This window comes from Ceratosolen solmsi, unplaced genomic scaffold (assembly GCF_000503995.2).
Source record: "Ceratosolen solmsi marchali unplaced genomic scaffold, CerSol_1.0 scaffold16, whole genome shotgun sequence".
Classification (NCBI taxonomy): domain Eukaryota; kingdom Metazoa; phylum Arthropoda; class Insecta; order Hymenoptera; family Agaonidae; genus Ceratosolen; species Ceratosolen solmsi.
In genome coordinates, this window is record NW_011948451.1 from 202798 (window position 1) to 219113 (window position 16316).

The following is a 16316-nucleotide window of genomic DNA, read 5'->3' on the forward strand; positions in this document are numbered from 1 at the left end:
GCAACCTTCGAGGCACCGAGCGAAACTGTGCGAAGCGCGATTCAAATATTCTCGCGCTACTCTGGGTCGGAGCGACTTGGGCCGGAGGGGAGTATTCGGGGCTGCGGCCGCCCCAATTGTTTAAGGTGTCGCGAAGGGTTATGGCACGTGAGCTATCGTGAGCCCTGCAAGTAACATGACTCGCTCGTAGACGGATAACGACGTTTCGTAAAACGTTTCGATCGAGGATGATTTCCTTTCGCCGACTGCACTACCAAGCCTTTAATAATTACCATGAGCCGCGGTTGTCGTGTAATCCAGGAGCTCTTGCATCAGCCCTTATCGATATAACTGCTGGAAGGCAGCCATGAGAATTATATTTAAAATGCTCTGATACCTACGGGCATAATATTTAAATAGCGCATAATATTATACGCGCGCACGCCCATGAGAAAGCCAAATGAATTGGTTTATTTGTCAAAGAGTCTTTTGCGTTTGTCGCTCAAGAGATCCTTGGAGATTAAGATCCCTTGGATAACTTGCACGTTATTGCAATTATTTTTTTTTTCTTTAACGAATGACACGTTTAGCCGACTATTGATATATCGATACTGCTTTCTCGTAGTAAAATCTGATAAAATGTACGCTTATTACGCTGTAAAAACAAAGAATATATAAACAAACAAACAAACAAACAAACATAAAATGAAACAAATCGAATAAATTATCGAATAAATTAGAACACAACGAAAATTCTTTATAAAAAATAAAAGGATAAATTTTTTTCTATATAAATGAAGACATATATACCAATGATTACTCTGCACGCTTAATTATTAGTTGTTAAATTAGTTATTGCAAGTCTCATAGGCTATTTTCATTAAAAACAAATACTGTTTATTAGTAGATTACGGAACGAATACAGAAATATATTTGAGCGTACAAAGGTAACGCCAACTGATTATGTACAAAATTTATTTATAAAATAGTATACCTTATTTGTATCAGATTTTTTTATTTTGCGAGGACAAAGGACTAAGGATAAGATTATAAATAATAGAAAGAAATAATAAAAGAACATAAGAAAAAACATTAGATGATTAGATAAGACTATTTGTATGAATTCGTATTGAAATGTCTAACGTTTTCAATATTTTCATGTAAATTTTGATAATATTGAAGTGTTTTATTTTCGTCGGCAAGGCAATTATGTATTCATTGAAAAACCTTGTAATTGTAAAAACAAAAACAAAAACAAAACAATAGAACAGATAATTTTTACACGGTTTTCTTCTTCTTCATAATTTATGGGATTTTGATTTTTTTTTCTTCTCCGATTCTTAATTTGTCAACGCAAACTATTGAATAAAATTGTATTTAAAATTGTAATTATAAGAGTAATTCTAACTTGACCAAGATAACCTACATTTCTCAAACCGCTTTCCATCTACTTATTGGTGAGAAACATATTACGTAAGAAAGAAATGTAATCGATAAAAATATGCGAATTATTCATTGATTGTTATTATTATTATTATTATTATTATTATTATTATTATTAGTAGTAGTAGTAGTAGTAGTAGTAGTAGTAGTAGTAGTAATAGTAGTATTATTGTTATTGTGATTATTGCCTACGGATCGTGACGCCAATGTTTACTAATGCATGCTTCATTGCCATTTCGATTGTTTATCAGATTGGTGGCCAAAAATTTTGTTTCCTATCCACCATATGAAATATTCTCATTAATATTTCTAGTGAATTTCATGCTAAATAATTGCATTATTTATCTTGTGCAGTAATATATCTCGCGGCGTAATTTATTTGAATTATAAATATTTATTTTAGATATTTTAACGAAATAAAGATCTTTTACTTATATGTATAATTTATAATGTATTATTGAGAATAAGAGATATTAATAAGAATAAGAATATTCTTAATCCGACATATATTTGAAATATCGGATTTTGGATAATCCATTAAATCGTTAGTTTTCAGTTTGAAAAATATTTCTTCAATTAATAAGTGCAATTACATATTGCTATTTTGTATTCAAGCACAAAGAATGTCGAATTATTGGCGAATAATTATTTTCTTTAATAACTTATTAATATAAATTGGTGCATTTCCAATTATTAGAATATATTATTCGTTAATAATTGAATTCCTATATATTATATGCATAACAAATTTCAAAATATAAAACTCAATTTGTTTATTATGCGTTAATATAGTACCAGAATAACATTAAATGAAAATATATATGTGAAAAATTATATTATTATATATGTACTCTCATTATATGCCTGGCTGATTCACAAAGATACTTAAATTATATGCAACATTCGAAATATAATAAAAATGCTGATTATCAAAGAGTATTCATTTATTTTAATTAATCTCTAAGTGTTAACTCTAATATTCCTAAAATAAAATACAGTTAGATCGATTAATTAATCAATAATGTTATTATCAATCAGTTGATATTATTATCAATAATTATTGTTCTTGTTTTTTTTTTTTTGCTTCATAAATTACTTAATGTACTTCATAAAGTTAGTAATTTAATAATTTAATTATTTACATGAAAATATTATTTAAATGTATGATTAATTGGAAGACTATCGTTTTCATTGCATTTATATCTATTAATGATGATTTCTTTATTATTAAAGAGGTTTATCTCATCGTTGCGAGTAAATTATTTCATATTAAAAACAGTCGCAAGATTCACAAGATTCTTTAACATTCCTTTATCGTAAGTGAAGTGGAATATAGACTTGATGGTGTAAAAACAAAAACAAAAACAAAAACAGAAACAAAAACAAAAACAAAAACAAAAAACAGAAACAAAAACAGAAACAAAAACAGAAACAAAAAACAAAATTGAAAGCTTCGAAGACTTATCGTGTAATCTCCATTTAAAGTAAGAGTGATATTTTCAGTAAGCGAGTACGTTATTTACGTTGAATGAATTTCCAAATCCCAAGCATAGAAATGATTATGAACTGGTAATATGAATCGGGTAGTTATATTTTTTGTAATGTAGAGCAGCGGTAGAGTTAGCTCAGATGAAAATATTATTCGAAGGATATATCAACTAATAAATCTATGGGCTCCTTGCCTATTCGGAAAAAATTATCAATTTTATCCCTTTGAGTGTAATTAGTATTTCCATCAGGCATAAGACGTAAAATAATTATCGTAATTTAGAAATCCGCGGGCGGTCCATTCGGTCGATTAAAAAATTATTTGACCAAAGGCTCGTGCTACATACGACACTACATGATAATCGAAGTACACTGGGATTCCAATAAAGTACTTTGAGATTCCGTCATTAAAGCTAAATTCTAAAGTCAAGCCCTAACAAGTAACGATCCAATGTTTATCCGCAGTGCTTTCGATCGATAGCACAGGGAATGCCGTTATCACTAATTCCGTGTAAGCCGATACGAAAAGACATGTCAATCAAGTGATAAGCACAGTCGCGAGTGCGAGGGAGAGAAAGAAGTCGGGACGAGCGTGAGAAAGATTAAGCAACAGGCAATTAACAATTAAATTTTAGCGAGTAATCCTGGTTCCTCGAGGTTGCGGCCGTTTCAGCACTGTAGAGTCGATACCTACGTACGTGGGCATCAGGATTATTCCGGGCGGCAGAAAGGTGCGGGTGGCGATAGGGAAGGAGCGGCGGCAACAGTAGCAGTATGGCCTTGTTCAATCAAAGCCGCACATTCGTTCAGCGCATGCAGGTAATGTCGTTTCCCTTGACCTTCGGATGCTAGAGAGCGAAGAGAGCGAAGAGAGAGAGAGAGAGAGAGAGAGAGAGCGATTGGTTGAACGTCGCGCCCACACGAGCACATAACCTCAAATAAGCCGCCAAGTGAAACGCCGTATTGGTTTCCTTTACATCATGCACAAAAAAGACCTTTGTTGATGATAAGAGAGAGAGAGAGAGAGAGAGATACAAGCGCCTCTCACACTCTCACTCACTCACACACACACGCACACACGCACGCACGCACGCACGCACGCACGCACACACACACACACTCTCTCTCTCTCTCTCTCTCTCTCTCTTCGCTCTCTTAGATCTTGGATGTTTACCGGCAAAGCTCGCGGGCCGAGTGCCGACGGAAATTCACGAAGTTCGGTCAACATTTTGAAATCGTGTTGATTGCCGCTCGCCTTATTTGTCGAGGCGCTTCAATGTTGCAGGTGGGACGATCTATTACAAGGACACTAACGACCGCCAGGACTTGGCTCGGACAGTGGCAGGAGAAGCATGTGAACACACAACAGACGAATGGGGTTCGATCGTTATTTACTCTTTAGGAACGTCTTGCCTTTTATTTCAATTATTTATATGCGTTTCTCATCACGCTCCATTATCTTAAAATTGCAATCTTAAAATCTATTATTTACTGTTCGTTTAATTCGTTTTCGTCATCTCATTTAACAATGTCACGGGCTTATATACGTATCTTCTATTATGTTAGATTTATATTTACGTATTGTTTTACTGTCTTTAGGAGTTTTTTTTTTTTTTTTTTTTTTTTTTTTTTTTTTTTTTTTTTGTACGTTACGCATATAAAATAAAAGGTGCCTATAGTTAAACAGGTTTGAATATTTATTTTCTTATTCTTACAACTCTTGGTTTTTTTTATGTGTTTGGTTGTTATTTGTTTTTTTGTTTTTTGTTTTTTTTTTTTTTTTTTTTTTTTTTTTTTTTTTCTTTTTTTGAAATTACGGGATAGCTTAAAATAGATTCGATCGTATGTGAATTTTGTATGACATACAATATCGTTTCATTAGCAGACAACGTACGATTCTTTTGTTTCTATATGTTTTCTTAACGTCACACAAATACAATCTTAATACGTTTGTTAGTAAGTGCAATGTAACTCGTTGCTTCACGTAATATTTCGTCAAAAGAGCGATTTTGTAAAGACGGTATGTGCTAGACGCTATTTTATTATCCAAGTATAAAACAATGGATGATATTACTATTTTTGTTACGAATTAAAATTATCTGCATTAAATCCAATATAATATTCCCTCTCTCCCGACTTCTTCCCAATACAATTTTAATGTTATAAATAATAATATTTATCCCATTATCGTGATTTCTTGGATCGTTCAAGATTTGCTAGACGCGTAGTAGAACAATATGTTTTTTTCTTATTTTTTATTTTGCTTTGCTTTACTTTCATCATCTCTTTCAATATATCTGTGAAAAAAAAAAAAAAAAAAAAAAAAAAAAAATTTTCCAGCACGCCATATAAAAATGAAAATGAGCAAAGATTAATTTTCATACAAAAAATCTAATCGCGCGTAGGTGCGAAGAATCCGACTAAATCATGTCAAGACGAGAAACTCGCTCTCATTGGAAATGATGCACGCGATCCTTCAATGTCTCACCACGGATTCGGAGGATTTAAGCCTCCGTTCGATCGTCATAACAGCCGAGTCTGGCACTATATTTTCGGCTGGTCACAATTTGAAGGAACTGGTTAGTACTTCTTCTGGTTTTCTCCGATTAGTACTACAGCTTCGGCCTAGCTACGTCGAACTAACCTGGCTAGCTAGGAAAATCTCAATCTCCAAACGCACGGAGGAGAAAATGAATAAATAAAGAGAAGTGCAAATGACACGGCGTCGCTTTTGTAGGAAAGATTCATGAATAATTGCGTGATACTGCGCCTCTAACTAAAGCTGAATCCCATTAGGCATTAAGCTTCATCAGCATTCGATAAATTTTCATTATTAAGCTGCTAAAAAAAAAGTAAAGATGAACGAGCGTACGACGGCCTACTTACAATGTGCCGCCAGCATGGAATTAACGATGAATAAATAAATTGCTTAGATATCGAGCTACGGGGAAGAGCATCATCGCGCGATCTTTGACACCTGCGGCCAGCTGATGAAGGCGATATCGGAGTGTCCGGTACCCGTGATCGCGGCGGTCGACGGTTTGGCTACAGCCGCCGGTTGCCAGCTCGTAGCGGCTTGCGACATCGTCGTCGGTACCGAGAGGAGCAGCTTCTCCACTCCTGGGTAATTACCCGGGAATCATAAATCCATTATATCTCCCCTTACCCATGGCTTTTCCCTGATTTTCCTTGCTTTCCCTTGCTTTTTTCCAACGCGCGATTGAGTTACGAGGGGCGGGGGTGGGGGGGGGCTGTGCTCTACATCACACTCGTATTGTAATTTTGACTTATGTGGCTGGTGGTTAACTTCGCGATAAGGCCCATATTTTTATAAACTGCGGAATCGTTTGCCGTCTCACTTACGTGAGTCGTGAGTTGATGTGAGCCAAGATTCTTCTCCGGGATAATAATCAATGATCAAAGGAGAAGCAATTGTTTCCCTGACAATTGTACATAATAAGGCGATAATTAAATAACGACATGCCAAACGATGTTGTTCTTTTCGTTTTTTTTTCTTCTCTTTATCACGTTCATTAAATGTAATATGAAAGCCGAGTCGCAAGTAAATTTAAGAGACTCTCAAGGGTGTCACGCTAAATCATTGAATTATCTCAATAAAATTAGTACGTTCTCTCATTGACTGTCTCATTGAAGTCTGCGAAACAATGTTGAAATATTATTGCATCGTTTTTTATTTTTAGTCGGTTCCATTGCGCAACAAAATACATTTATTCCATTAGTTGTAAAAGTAACAATATTAAGGAAAATTTGATTATTAAAATAAAACTTTTTTTTCTTTTTTTTTTCTTTTACGTTACTTAACAATATTCTTCTTACATGCCCGGTACAATGGGTTTGATATGTTTTTATTGTTACAAGTTCGATTATTTCAATTCGATAAGCATGTTTTGTTTTTTGGTTTTTTTGGTTTTTTTTTTTTTATTTTAAATTATTATATCAGTGAGAATTATAATTAAAACCTACGATCGATCAAATTTGAAAGTACTTTAGTCGATACATCGACCCATCACGTTATTTCAATTATAGTACGAGTAATAATTATTGTTATTATTACTTCATTGAATATTTATAATAATTGCATTTGTCAATAGACTAGGTTTTTTGAAGTAAATATATGTAAGACTTATTTATATAATAATACGTTGCCATTAGTAATTATTATTACTTTAAAAAATATTTCGAGTGTAAAATGAAATATCCTGTATTATTCCTTATAAATCCTTATAATGAATATTAATCAATTAGGTTAAAGAATATTCAATAAACTCCGTTATTTTAACGAAATTTTGAATTAATATCAATATTCAATAGGAATTTTGTTCATTTTATAAAAATAGTAACGTAATACTTAAATTATTATCTTACCTACATTGCATTGATCTAATTAAGTAGTCTATACTAATGACTTAATTCGATAATATGAGTTTACAGGTACGAATCTCTATTAAATATCAAACAATTAGAATTATATTATTTTGAAATTCTTTTGTTGAAAGAGAATTATATCGTTGAACCTACTTGAAACACACAGAGAAATATTTAAGAAAAAAATTGAAAAACAATTTATGTTATTCGATAAAATATGTACAATGATAATATTTTTATTTTTACCGTATTAATAGATATTTAACTAATTTGCAATTAAATTATTTAATTAATGTAAAATACGGCTATACTACTTGTTTCGACTTTTTCTTTTCTTTAAGTCAAATAAGTAATTGACAGCCATTATCATTTCGAAAATATAACTTATATTACGTTTAATTAACTTTAAAAATATTCTATTTGCTCATATTCTTTTATACCCTTTTCCAGTATGAATTTATTAATACATATTGAATTATTGCTGATAAATCATTAAAAAAAAATATATATATATGTATCTAATAAAATGAAAATGCATGTAAAACTTTCTTGTAATGTGGAATTACATATGTTTAGTGAAAGAAGATTTTAATTTCTAATTTCATGAAGTCAGTCATGGATTCAAACAAATTATCTATGTAAATTATTGAATTCGATTTTATTTTAGAAAGGAAACATATGCTCACTACCGGTCTTATTATTTTAATCATTTTATCGTATTGATGGATGTACGATATTCTATATGATCTATCTTAGGGGCAGGAACATTATTTCATTAAAAAAAAAAAAAAAAAAAAAAAAAAAAAAAAAACATTAAAACCAAGTACATTTGCGTTAGTAAGATTCTTACAAATGAAATATATTGTTACTCTCTATCTTCCTATGCATGGATAAAAAAAAAACAGTACTAAATGCATTTATTAATAAAATATTAAACTACACTTGCATTAGATAATTAGCTGCAAGAACTCTTAAAACGCGAATAATAATAAATTATAGCTTTCGAGTCTGTAGCAAATGAATTAATATAAATATGAATTTAATAACTAATAATCAATGATTTTAATAAATCAAAATTATAAAATAAATTAATTTTTCTAATCAAACTTTTAATGTTTTTTTTTTTTTTTTTAAGAATAAATATTAATAATATTGATTTTGTTGACATAACTCTATCACTAACTACCTTCGTTTTCCAATTTGACCATAATATCTAATTTAATATCTTCTGTTCTTCTGTTCGTTTATTTTATTTATTTTTATGCGATATGATTAAAAGAAAATGGATAATAATTTTACGTTAGAACTAAGGTATTGTTGATTCATTATAATTGCCTAATTGCCGTTTATTGATTGCAATAAGAAATTAGATTAATTACTTTGTTCATTCTTATGTGATAATTTTATTAATTCTCAGCCACGTAAACAACGTCTTTCACTAATGTCGCAGTGGCTGTGCATTAAAAATTCATTTGTTCATTGATTGTATTTATTCTGTTTTCGAGTACTGCGTCGTTAATATCGTTATTTTTTCCACTTAATTAATTTATAGATTGTCATTAGTTGGTGTTTTGTAGGGGTAAAGTAAGGGCATCCAATGATAATATAATATCTAATATATTATCCGGTATAATTAATATGTGCATGGAAATCTTTTTATGTAGATTAATTTGATTTAACATTATATATAATTAGGGTATGTCTCGCTAGTTTTAAATTTATGGATAAATAACGAAGTATAAGTAATACTGAAATTGCTGTTAATGCAATTTATATAAACAATAGAGTAAAAGTTGATAAAATCGACTAAGATTTTTAATGATTAATTTTACTAGAATATATATTATCTTAAAAAAAAGAAAAAAGATACAAGGGATAAAAGTACTGTACGCTAACTTAATTGGTCGAGGAATGTCACAAATTGAGCATCGAGAAAAATGATGTTACTAATTCATCCTTGAACCGTTCTTCAAAATGGAAAAGATGTGGGCGTAGAAAACAACCGAAAAGAAGTATGCGTCTCTACCAATATAATTGGATGTGCTCGAACTTTATTACTTCATCAGTGTGGTAATATTACAGCGTAATAATACCATCGGGCTTATTATTATAAAATTTACAAGATGATTATTTTGCGAAGGACAATAGCTAAAAGATTCCCAAGTTTTTTTTAATGATCGCAAACAAAACAATTATAATAATACAATGTTAGGGAACTGTCGTTGAAGCGACTAATGTTTTTCAGAAAACCTACATTTCGCGCTTGCTTTAAGAAACTTTGAAAATTTTGATCTCTCTACTTTTCAACATTTTTTGATGTAATGCACTTGTAGTGCCGTAGGTATTGTCTTGCCAATTGATTATGAATGTAATAAAAATGCTCGGTATAGCATTGGATAGAAATCTTTTATTAAAACTTAATAATAACTCTTACGTGGTTAAAAGTTTAATAAATAATGCAATAAATAAAACGAGAATTTAATTTAAAGAACAAGTTTTAATTGTAAAATATAATTATTAAATCGATAGATTATTGTTCAAGCTAATGAATTTTTTTGTCAATACATTGGCAACGTAATATTTTTACATTTTTCTTTCTCTTTACTTTCTAGGGTCAATTTCGGTATATTCTGTTCGACACCAGGAATTCCACTAATACGCAATGTACCTAAAAAAGTGGCAGCTCATATGCTCTTTACTGGACTTCCGATCTCCGCCGTCGAAGCATATCAAGCTGGTCTGGTTAGCAAGATAGTGCCAATTGATATGCTCGGTTAAGTTTAACCAATATTCCCTCTCTCACTCTCTCACTCTCTCACTCTCTCACTCTCTCACTCTCTCACTCTCTCACTCTCTCACTCTCTCACTCTCTCACTCTCTCACTCTCTCACTCTCTCACTCTCTCACTCTCTCACTCTCTCACTCTCTCACTCTCTCACTCTCTCACTCTCTCACTCTCTCTCTCTCTCTCTCACTCCTACATAGTATTGCTCTAGTATTAATTTTGCAAATTCTATTCTTAATTTCGAGTATTATGACATATTTTGGAAAATGTTTCTTACAAAAAATATTATTCAAAGTTTATGAAAATGATTGAACTGGGACAGTTTTTTTTTTTTTTTGCTTTTGTTTTATTGTTTTATGTTAATGTTAGTTTAATATTTAAGTAAATGCTGCGAGAATACGCAGTTAATAAGTAAAGTTGATTATTAAGTTTAATATTTAAAAGCACATATTTGCATTTAATTTAGAAAGAAGAGTTTCACCTTAGTCATATCTATTTAGAGGCTACGTATCTGATGTAAAATAAGTTTGCTTCTTTTATAATATGACATTTGCCTTTTAACGAAAATTTAAATATTTCCATAAATTTCGGTTATTTTTATAATATACAATTATAATAACGTGTTAACAAATAAAATATAAATAAAAATCCTAACGTACGTAATTCAAATTCATTGACATTGTTTTTACAATTTAATTTAAATTGCCGACATTTTAATCAACAAATACATTTTTATTTGTTCTTATTACAAATTCACTGTAAGTCTTTGAATTGGGAGTAGAACGTATAGTCGTAAGCGTGGCTATAATATATATATATAAATAAACTGTTGGGAAGTATCGATCTAAAGCAGAGGTAGATTGTTGAGCTTATTCGAGTAAGTTCTGGAAATAGAAAATACGAGTATAACAGTGAATATCTCTGGAGAAAAGTTTTCAAAAATAAAGAATTATCCCACTATTTTCCATCGTGCCCGGGAAGGCATTTGGCGATGGACATTGTAGCTATTAAAAATAAAACATGTAAATTTACTCACTGAAAAACTGGTAATTATTTTTAAAAGACGATTCCTTCTTAGTATTTTAATGATTTGGAAATGGAGATTGTAAAGACTAAGTCTATTTCGGATAACTGTTTTTTTTTCTTTTTCTTTTTTTTTTTTTTTAATTTCTTTTCTTTTATTCTATTGCATGAGTAAATGTCGCTTGGGTTTTCTCGATAAAAAATACATTGATACAATTAAATTAGCAAATTGATTGGTGTTATTAAATTTATAATAATTAAAGATCACACGTAGGAATACATATTTGTAAATGTATAATAATTTGCAAGGCAAAATAAGTGATAAATTATATCTGCATTCAAATTCATTCGTTGATTTTCTTCTTTAATTATGATGCAAAAAATTATAAAATTATGTACATTTATTTCAATAATAATTAAATAATGACTTATCCATCCAACGTATAGAATAAGTAGAAAATCAGTTTAATTAATGATCTTTATAGTTTGATTATTATTCTCAAAAGTTATAATTGACATGAATGAAAGTACGTAATGTTGTCATTAAGCAACAGTATCTAGTAAAACAGTTAATAATAAAATTCATTTAATGAATAATGTAACATTTAATAGTCGTAGTATGAAATTAAATAGATAAAATTGGATAGAGGAGGAAAGAGCATCTTTCATATCTATATCGATTCAATAATAATTATTACATCAAACTATGTTTAAAATCATTAATGTATATATATATATATATTCCATACATTTTAGAACAAGAAATTAATAAAATTACGGATGCTATTAATCAAAAGAGCCGATCAGTTATTCAACTTGGAAAACAATTTATCAAAAAACAATTGGAAATGGATATTGATAAGGCTTATTCGCTCGGAACTGAAATTATGGTGAAAAATCTAAAGTTAAAGGATGCCCAAGAGGGAATAAAGAGTTTTACGGAAAAACGAAAACCATCGTGGAATCATAATTATGACGAAGTTTTTTAAATTTGTTTCTTTTTTTGTTATACGGAATATGAATTTCACGTTAATGTGCAAGTTCAATCATCTATTTAAAACGTAGAAAAAAGGCAAGTACAATTATTAAATATATGTGTGCGTGCGTGCGTGTGTGTATCCTTAATATAGTAGGGTTCTATAGACAGGATCATCAACTCATTGCATAAATATTTAATGTAACTTTTTTATAATTTAATCGTTTAATTAGCTCTTTTTAGGATTTCGCATTACTCAATGTTATAATGTCAATTGGAAAATCGACAATGTATTGTGACAATGTATTTTGTGTTGTTCCACAATTTTTAATAATATTAAATAATCGTAATATACATTATCGTGTATATATTATTTGGAAACGCAATTACCAATGTTTTAAATAATAATAAAAATATTTAATTATACAATTGTTCATTATTCCAAATAATATTTTATTCTTTGATTTAGTTTAAAACTTTGAGACAGTGTATATATAAACATTTATATCTTCTATCTCTATTTATAAAATATTCAAAAACATTTTCTATTCTATGTTGTCCTTTGTATAGGCGTAAACAAACTTACTCAGGGTGTCGGATTGTAAATTCTTTTCATTTATTCATATAATTAAGATTTTTTAAACTTCGTTCGTACAGTTAATACTAACGTTACATATATTTTTGTTATGAACTTGTAATTTTTTAAAAACTCACTGATATTTCGAAATTGTTTAATGATAAGTAGTATATTAATAATAAGAAATGAAGTTAATGTAACAAAACTTTTCGGATTGTTGTAATTAATATTTCAGTCGTTGCTTTAATTATATTCATTGTCATTTATTATATATTACTGATTAGCATGACAAACTCATTTATTTATATCTTAAATATCAATATAAATTACAATTTTTCACTTAAATATATTTTAAGTGCATAACTATTTAATAAATTAATTACTGAGCTACACGCAGTGTTTGGCATATAAATAAAATTCGCGAAATAGTGAGGCAATGAATTATTTTGATTAGTAATGATAATACGTATTAATATTTTTTGTTATTAATGTCTATTGGTATTGCAGGAAACACTCTATATCTACAAAATATCAAACTGTTTCATAATTTCAATTATCTACTTGAAATTAGATGTGCCAAGTTAAGTAACTGGGGTAAATAAAAAAAAAATAAAATAAATAAATAAATAAACGTGCAAATGTCTAAGAGACTTTATATTAATCTAAAAGACAATATGATTGTCTTAATATTAATAATTATTTTGATAATATGAGAAAGACAACATGTTCGTTGATAATAGATAGATAATAAAAAAACTGATGATTTCAGCAATAATTATTGAAATAAATAAATAAATAAATAAATAAATATATATATATATATATTTCTATAATTTTTTTGTTTACTCGATTGATTATTATGAAGTGAAATGGAAATTGCAAATTATAAAATTAGCATCTAATTGCAGACTGTACGTGCGTTGAACTGGAATAGTATTGATAATTAAATTTATTACTTTTTCCCTAAAATATCCCATTACTCCATAATTAATGCGCAGTTCGCTCAATGAATTATTGTTTTTCATTTTATGCATCAAGTTCCAATAAGTTATTTTATCATTTAACATTTAACGCTTTCAATTTTACTTTGGATATAAAGAAGCTTTGAATAAAATGATAATGAAATTGTCCATTGACGTTTATATTAAACATTTGAATATCGATATTTTAGTTTAAATTTTGGTTTAACCTTAATGCTCATCCTTTAACGCCGATGTACTTTTAAATTTGACAATAATAATGTGTAAAATTATATGGTTTTTGTAAATCACACTGGAAATATGTATTCAAGACTTGAGAGCGGCAACCTTTCATCAATGTGAAATCAATGTTATCGCACGAATGAGATAAAACAAGATGATAATGTATCATAAAAATAGTAATACATAAATTTTTGTGTTCGTAAGTGGCAAAAATGGGAAATCAACAGATGAAAAATGCTATGAGGTCAGGAGTATATTTCTTATATTAACATTAAGTGATAAGTGCTTTGTAAATTAAATACAAAAGGCAATGACAGTTTATCATATTTTATGTGATTGATCATATTTTATGTAAAGCTATGGAATTCGTAGATTAATCGAAAAAAAAAAAAAATTCACAATCAATTTAAATCGAATAGCCAATAAATATACATTTGTGAAATATACGTTCGTGATTTTCAAAGTTAAAATCGTTTAAATGACGCAATCGCAATGGGCATGACGAGATATAGAAAGTCTAGGTTCGGACTGCCGAAAATAACAAGTAGTAACGAGCAACATTTGTCAAATTATTTTTTATTCAAACACGCATTACGCAAAGGATACAAAAAAAATAACTACTAAAGTGCGAGTCGCAGAGCAAAGGCATCAATGGCGAGCGAGGTGTGCTCCGTTTGTCGGAGATAAGAAAAAAAAAAAAAAAAAAAGTAAGTCGGCTCAGTTCTCGACGAGGTTGTTAATCTCGGGCTCCTTCTCAGCGACGAGGAAACGGGCGATCCTAGCGTTCTTGGGCTCGGACTTGTCGTCGCTGAGTTTCGCCTCGGCCACACCCCCGTTATTCTTCTTCTTTAACTTGCTAATGATGTCGCTGGGCGAGGGCTTCTTTCCCTCGTTCGGAGCCACATCCTTGCTCGGCTGCTCCTTAGGCTCCGCGTCGCCGGGGCCGCGGCTTAGCCTCAGGTTCGTCTGCAAGCCTTCCTCGACGTTTGATCGGGTGATACCTGCATTAAGGAGCGGCCTTAATTGAAAGCCGCGCCCGGCAGGTGGTTGCAATGAAAACTGCGACTGTAGCGACATGGGCGACTGCAGCGATGCTGGCGGTTGCAACGATACCGGCGGTTGCAGCGATACCTGTGATTGTAGCGCCACCGGCGATTGCAGCGATACCTGCGGCTGTAACGATATCGGCGATTGCAATGACACTTGTGATTGCAACGATACCGGCGATTGTAACGACACTTGCTGTGGCATTGTCGATATTGTTGGGGCCACGAAGCGAGCTTGGTACGATGGAAGGATCTGGAATAATTAGAAGTTTTGGAGATTTTAGTTGGCGAGTAGCATTGATCGTCGTTTGCACGGAGCTACCGTGCCATTTCATTCGATTGTCCTTTGCAATTGTACTTTTGCTTTTTTATCTTCGATGCTTTAACTGTTCATTGTACCGCGTTGGCGTTTAGGCAAAGCTGTATAAGCGATTAAACATAAACCGACTGTGTATATATGTATTTGTATTTAAAGAAGTTTAAAGGTATTGGTTAGCTTGGCTACGACACTGCTCACTTGTTAGCACATAAATCAATAAAGATGAAATAGAAAAATAAACTTTACTCCTAATGCTAATCAATTGTTTGTCTTTGTTTTTGTTTTTGTTTTTGCTTTTAATATAAGGCGACTCTTTAAGTTATTCGACTATTTCGAACTTGGGATATTATTAAGTAAATAATAATGCGAGAACATTAATTTAACTGCGGTATTATCTGGGCGTACGTTAGATAAATAGTTGATTAATTTGTCTCGATATGTTTTTTTTTTTTTTTTTAATTTATTTTTTTTTTAAATTTATTTATTTATAAATTAAAATCGGTTAAGATTGCGCGTACATTAAAGAAATAAATGATGGCGTTGAAGTGAGATTAAGTGAAGCTAGATCAATGCCGATTTACAAAATCGTGTAATTTTGTAATAATTTAGTATTTATGCGATGAGTTTAATTCAATCATGAGAATATATGGGTACGCACGAGTGTAAACAGTGGGCGCAATGTTTTAACTCATAAAATTTGGAGTAAATTATTTGTTATAAATATAAGGTATATTCGTGAGAATCGAGGGGGCAGATTGATTTTTAATTAAAATTTTAATCACTCGCGGATCAACATTATTGTTTCAGTAGAAATTTAATTATTGCTTGGACGATCAAAGTACCATCTAAGCAAAGGCTTATTATCTACATCTCATTTCGCGATGCGAATCTATCCAACAAAACGAATAATCCAACCAACTCATTAACACATTCTAAATAAATCAATTTGTTTCATACGGGCATTTGACGCTCTTGCCCCTCTTCATAAATCGCGTCCCACAACTAACCACCAACATTCATTGATTTCCTAGAAACTAGAAAGTCTAATGGACTGGGATTGAGCGAGTTCAACGAGCATCCAATCAAACCGAG

General features: G+C 30.7%; 1 protein-coding gene across 4 annotated transcripts; it reads left to right on the top strand.

Annotated features, from left to right (window-relative positions):
• The first annotated feature begins 3438 nt into the window (after positions 1-3438).
• On the top strand, positions 3439-12200 carry LOC105366576 (enoyl-CoA hydratase domain-containing protein 3, mitochondrial). 4 transcript variants are annotated; one of them, XM_011505070.1, is made up of 6 exons: positions 3439-3729; positions 4179-4288; positions 5316-5489; positions 5844-6034; positions 9909-10069; positions 11861-12200. In XM_011505070.1, the coding sequence occupies exons 2-6, from the start codon at positions 4187-4189 to the stop codon at positions 12091-12093; spliced, it is 861 nt and encodes a 286-aa protein (XP_011503372.1). In that variant the 5' UTR covers positions 3439-3729; positions 4179-4186; the 3' UTR covers positions 12094-12200. The 4 variants fall into 4 exon arrangements, with proteins under 4 accessions (XP_011503372.1, XP_011503371.1, XP_011503373.1 ...); XM_011505069.1 differs by having other exon boundaries at positions 4196-4288; XM_011505071.1 differs by having other exon boundaries at positions 4196-4288; positions 9909-10038; positions 11861-12079.
• The last annotated feature ends 4116 nt before the right edge of the window (positions 12201-16316 follow it).

Bases quoted from the DNA above. Each gene is read 5' to 3' on its own strand.
- LOC105366576 (XM_011505069.1), top strand. From the start codon at position 3,685: ATGGCCTTGTTCAATCAAAGCCGCACATTCGTTCAGCGCATGCAG. The intron at 3,730-4,195 runs GTAATGTCGTTT...TCAATGTTGCAG, and splicing joins CATTCGTTCAGCGCATGCAG to GTGGGACGATCTATTACAAG. The intron at 4,289-5,315 runs GTTCGATCGTTA...AATCGCGCGTAG, and splicing joins ACACACAACAGACGAATGGG to GTGCGAAGAATCCGACTAAA.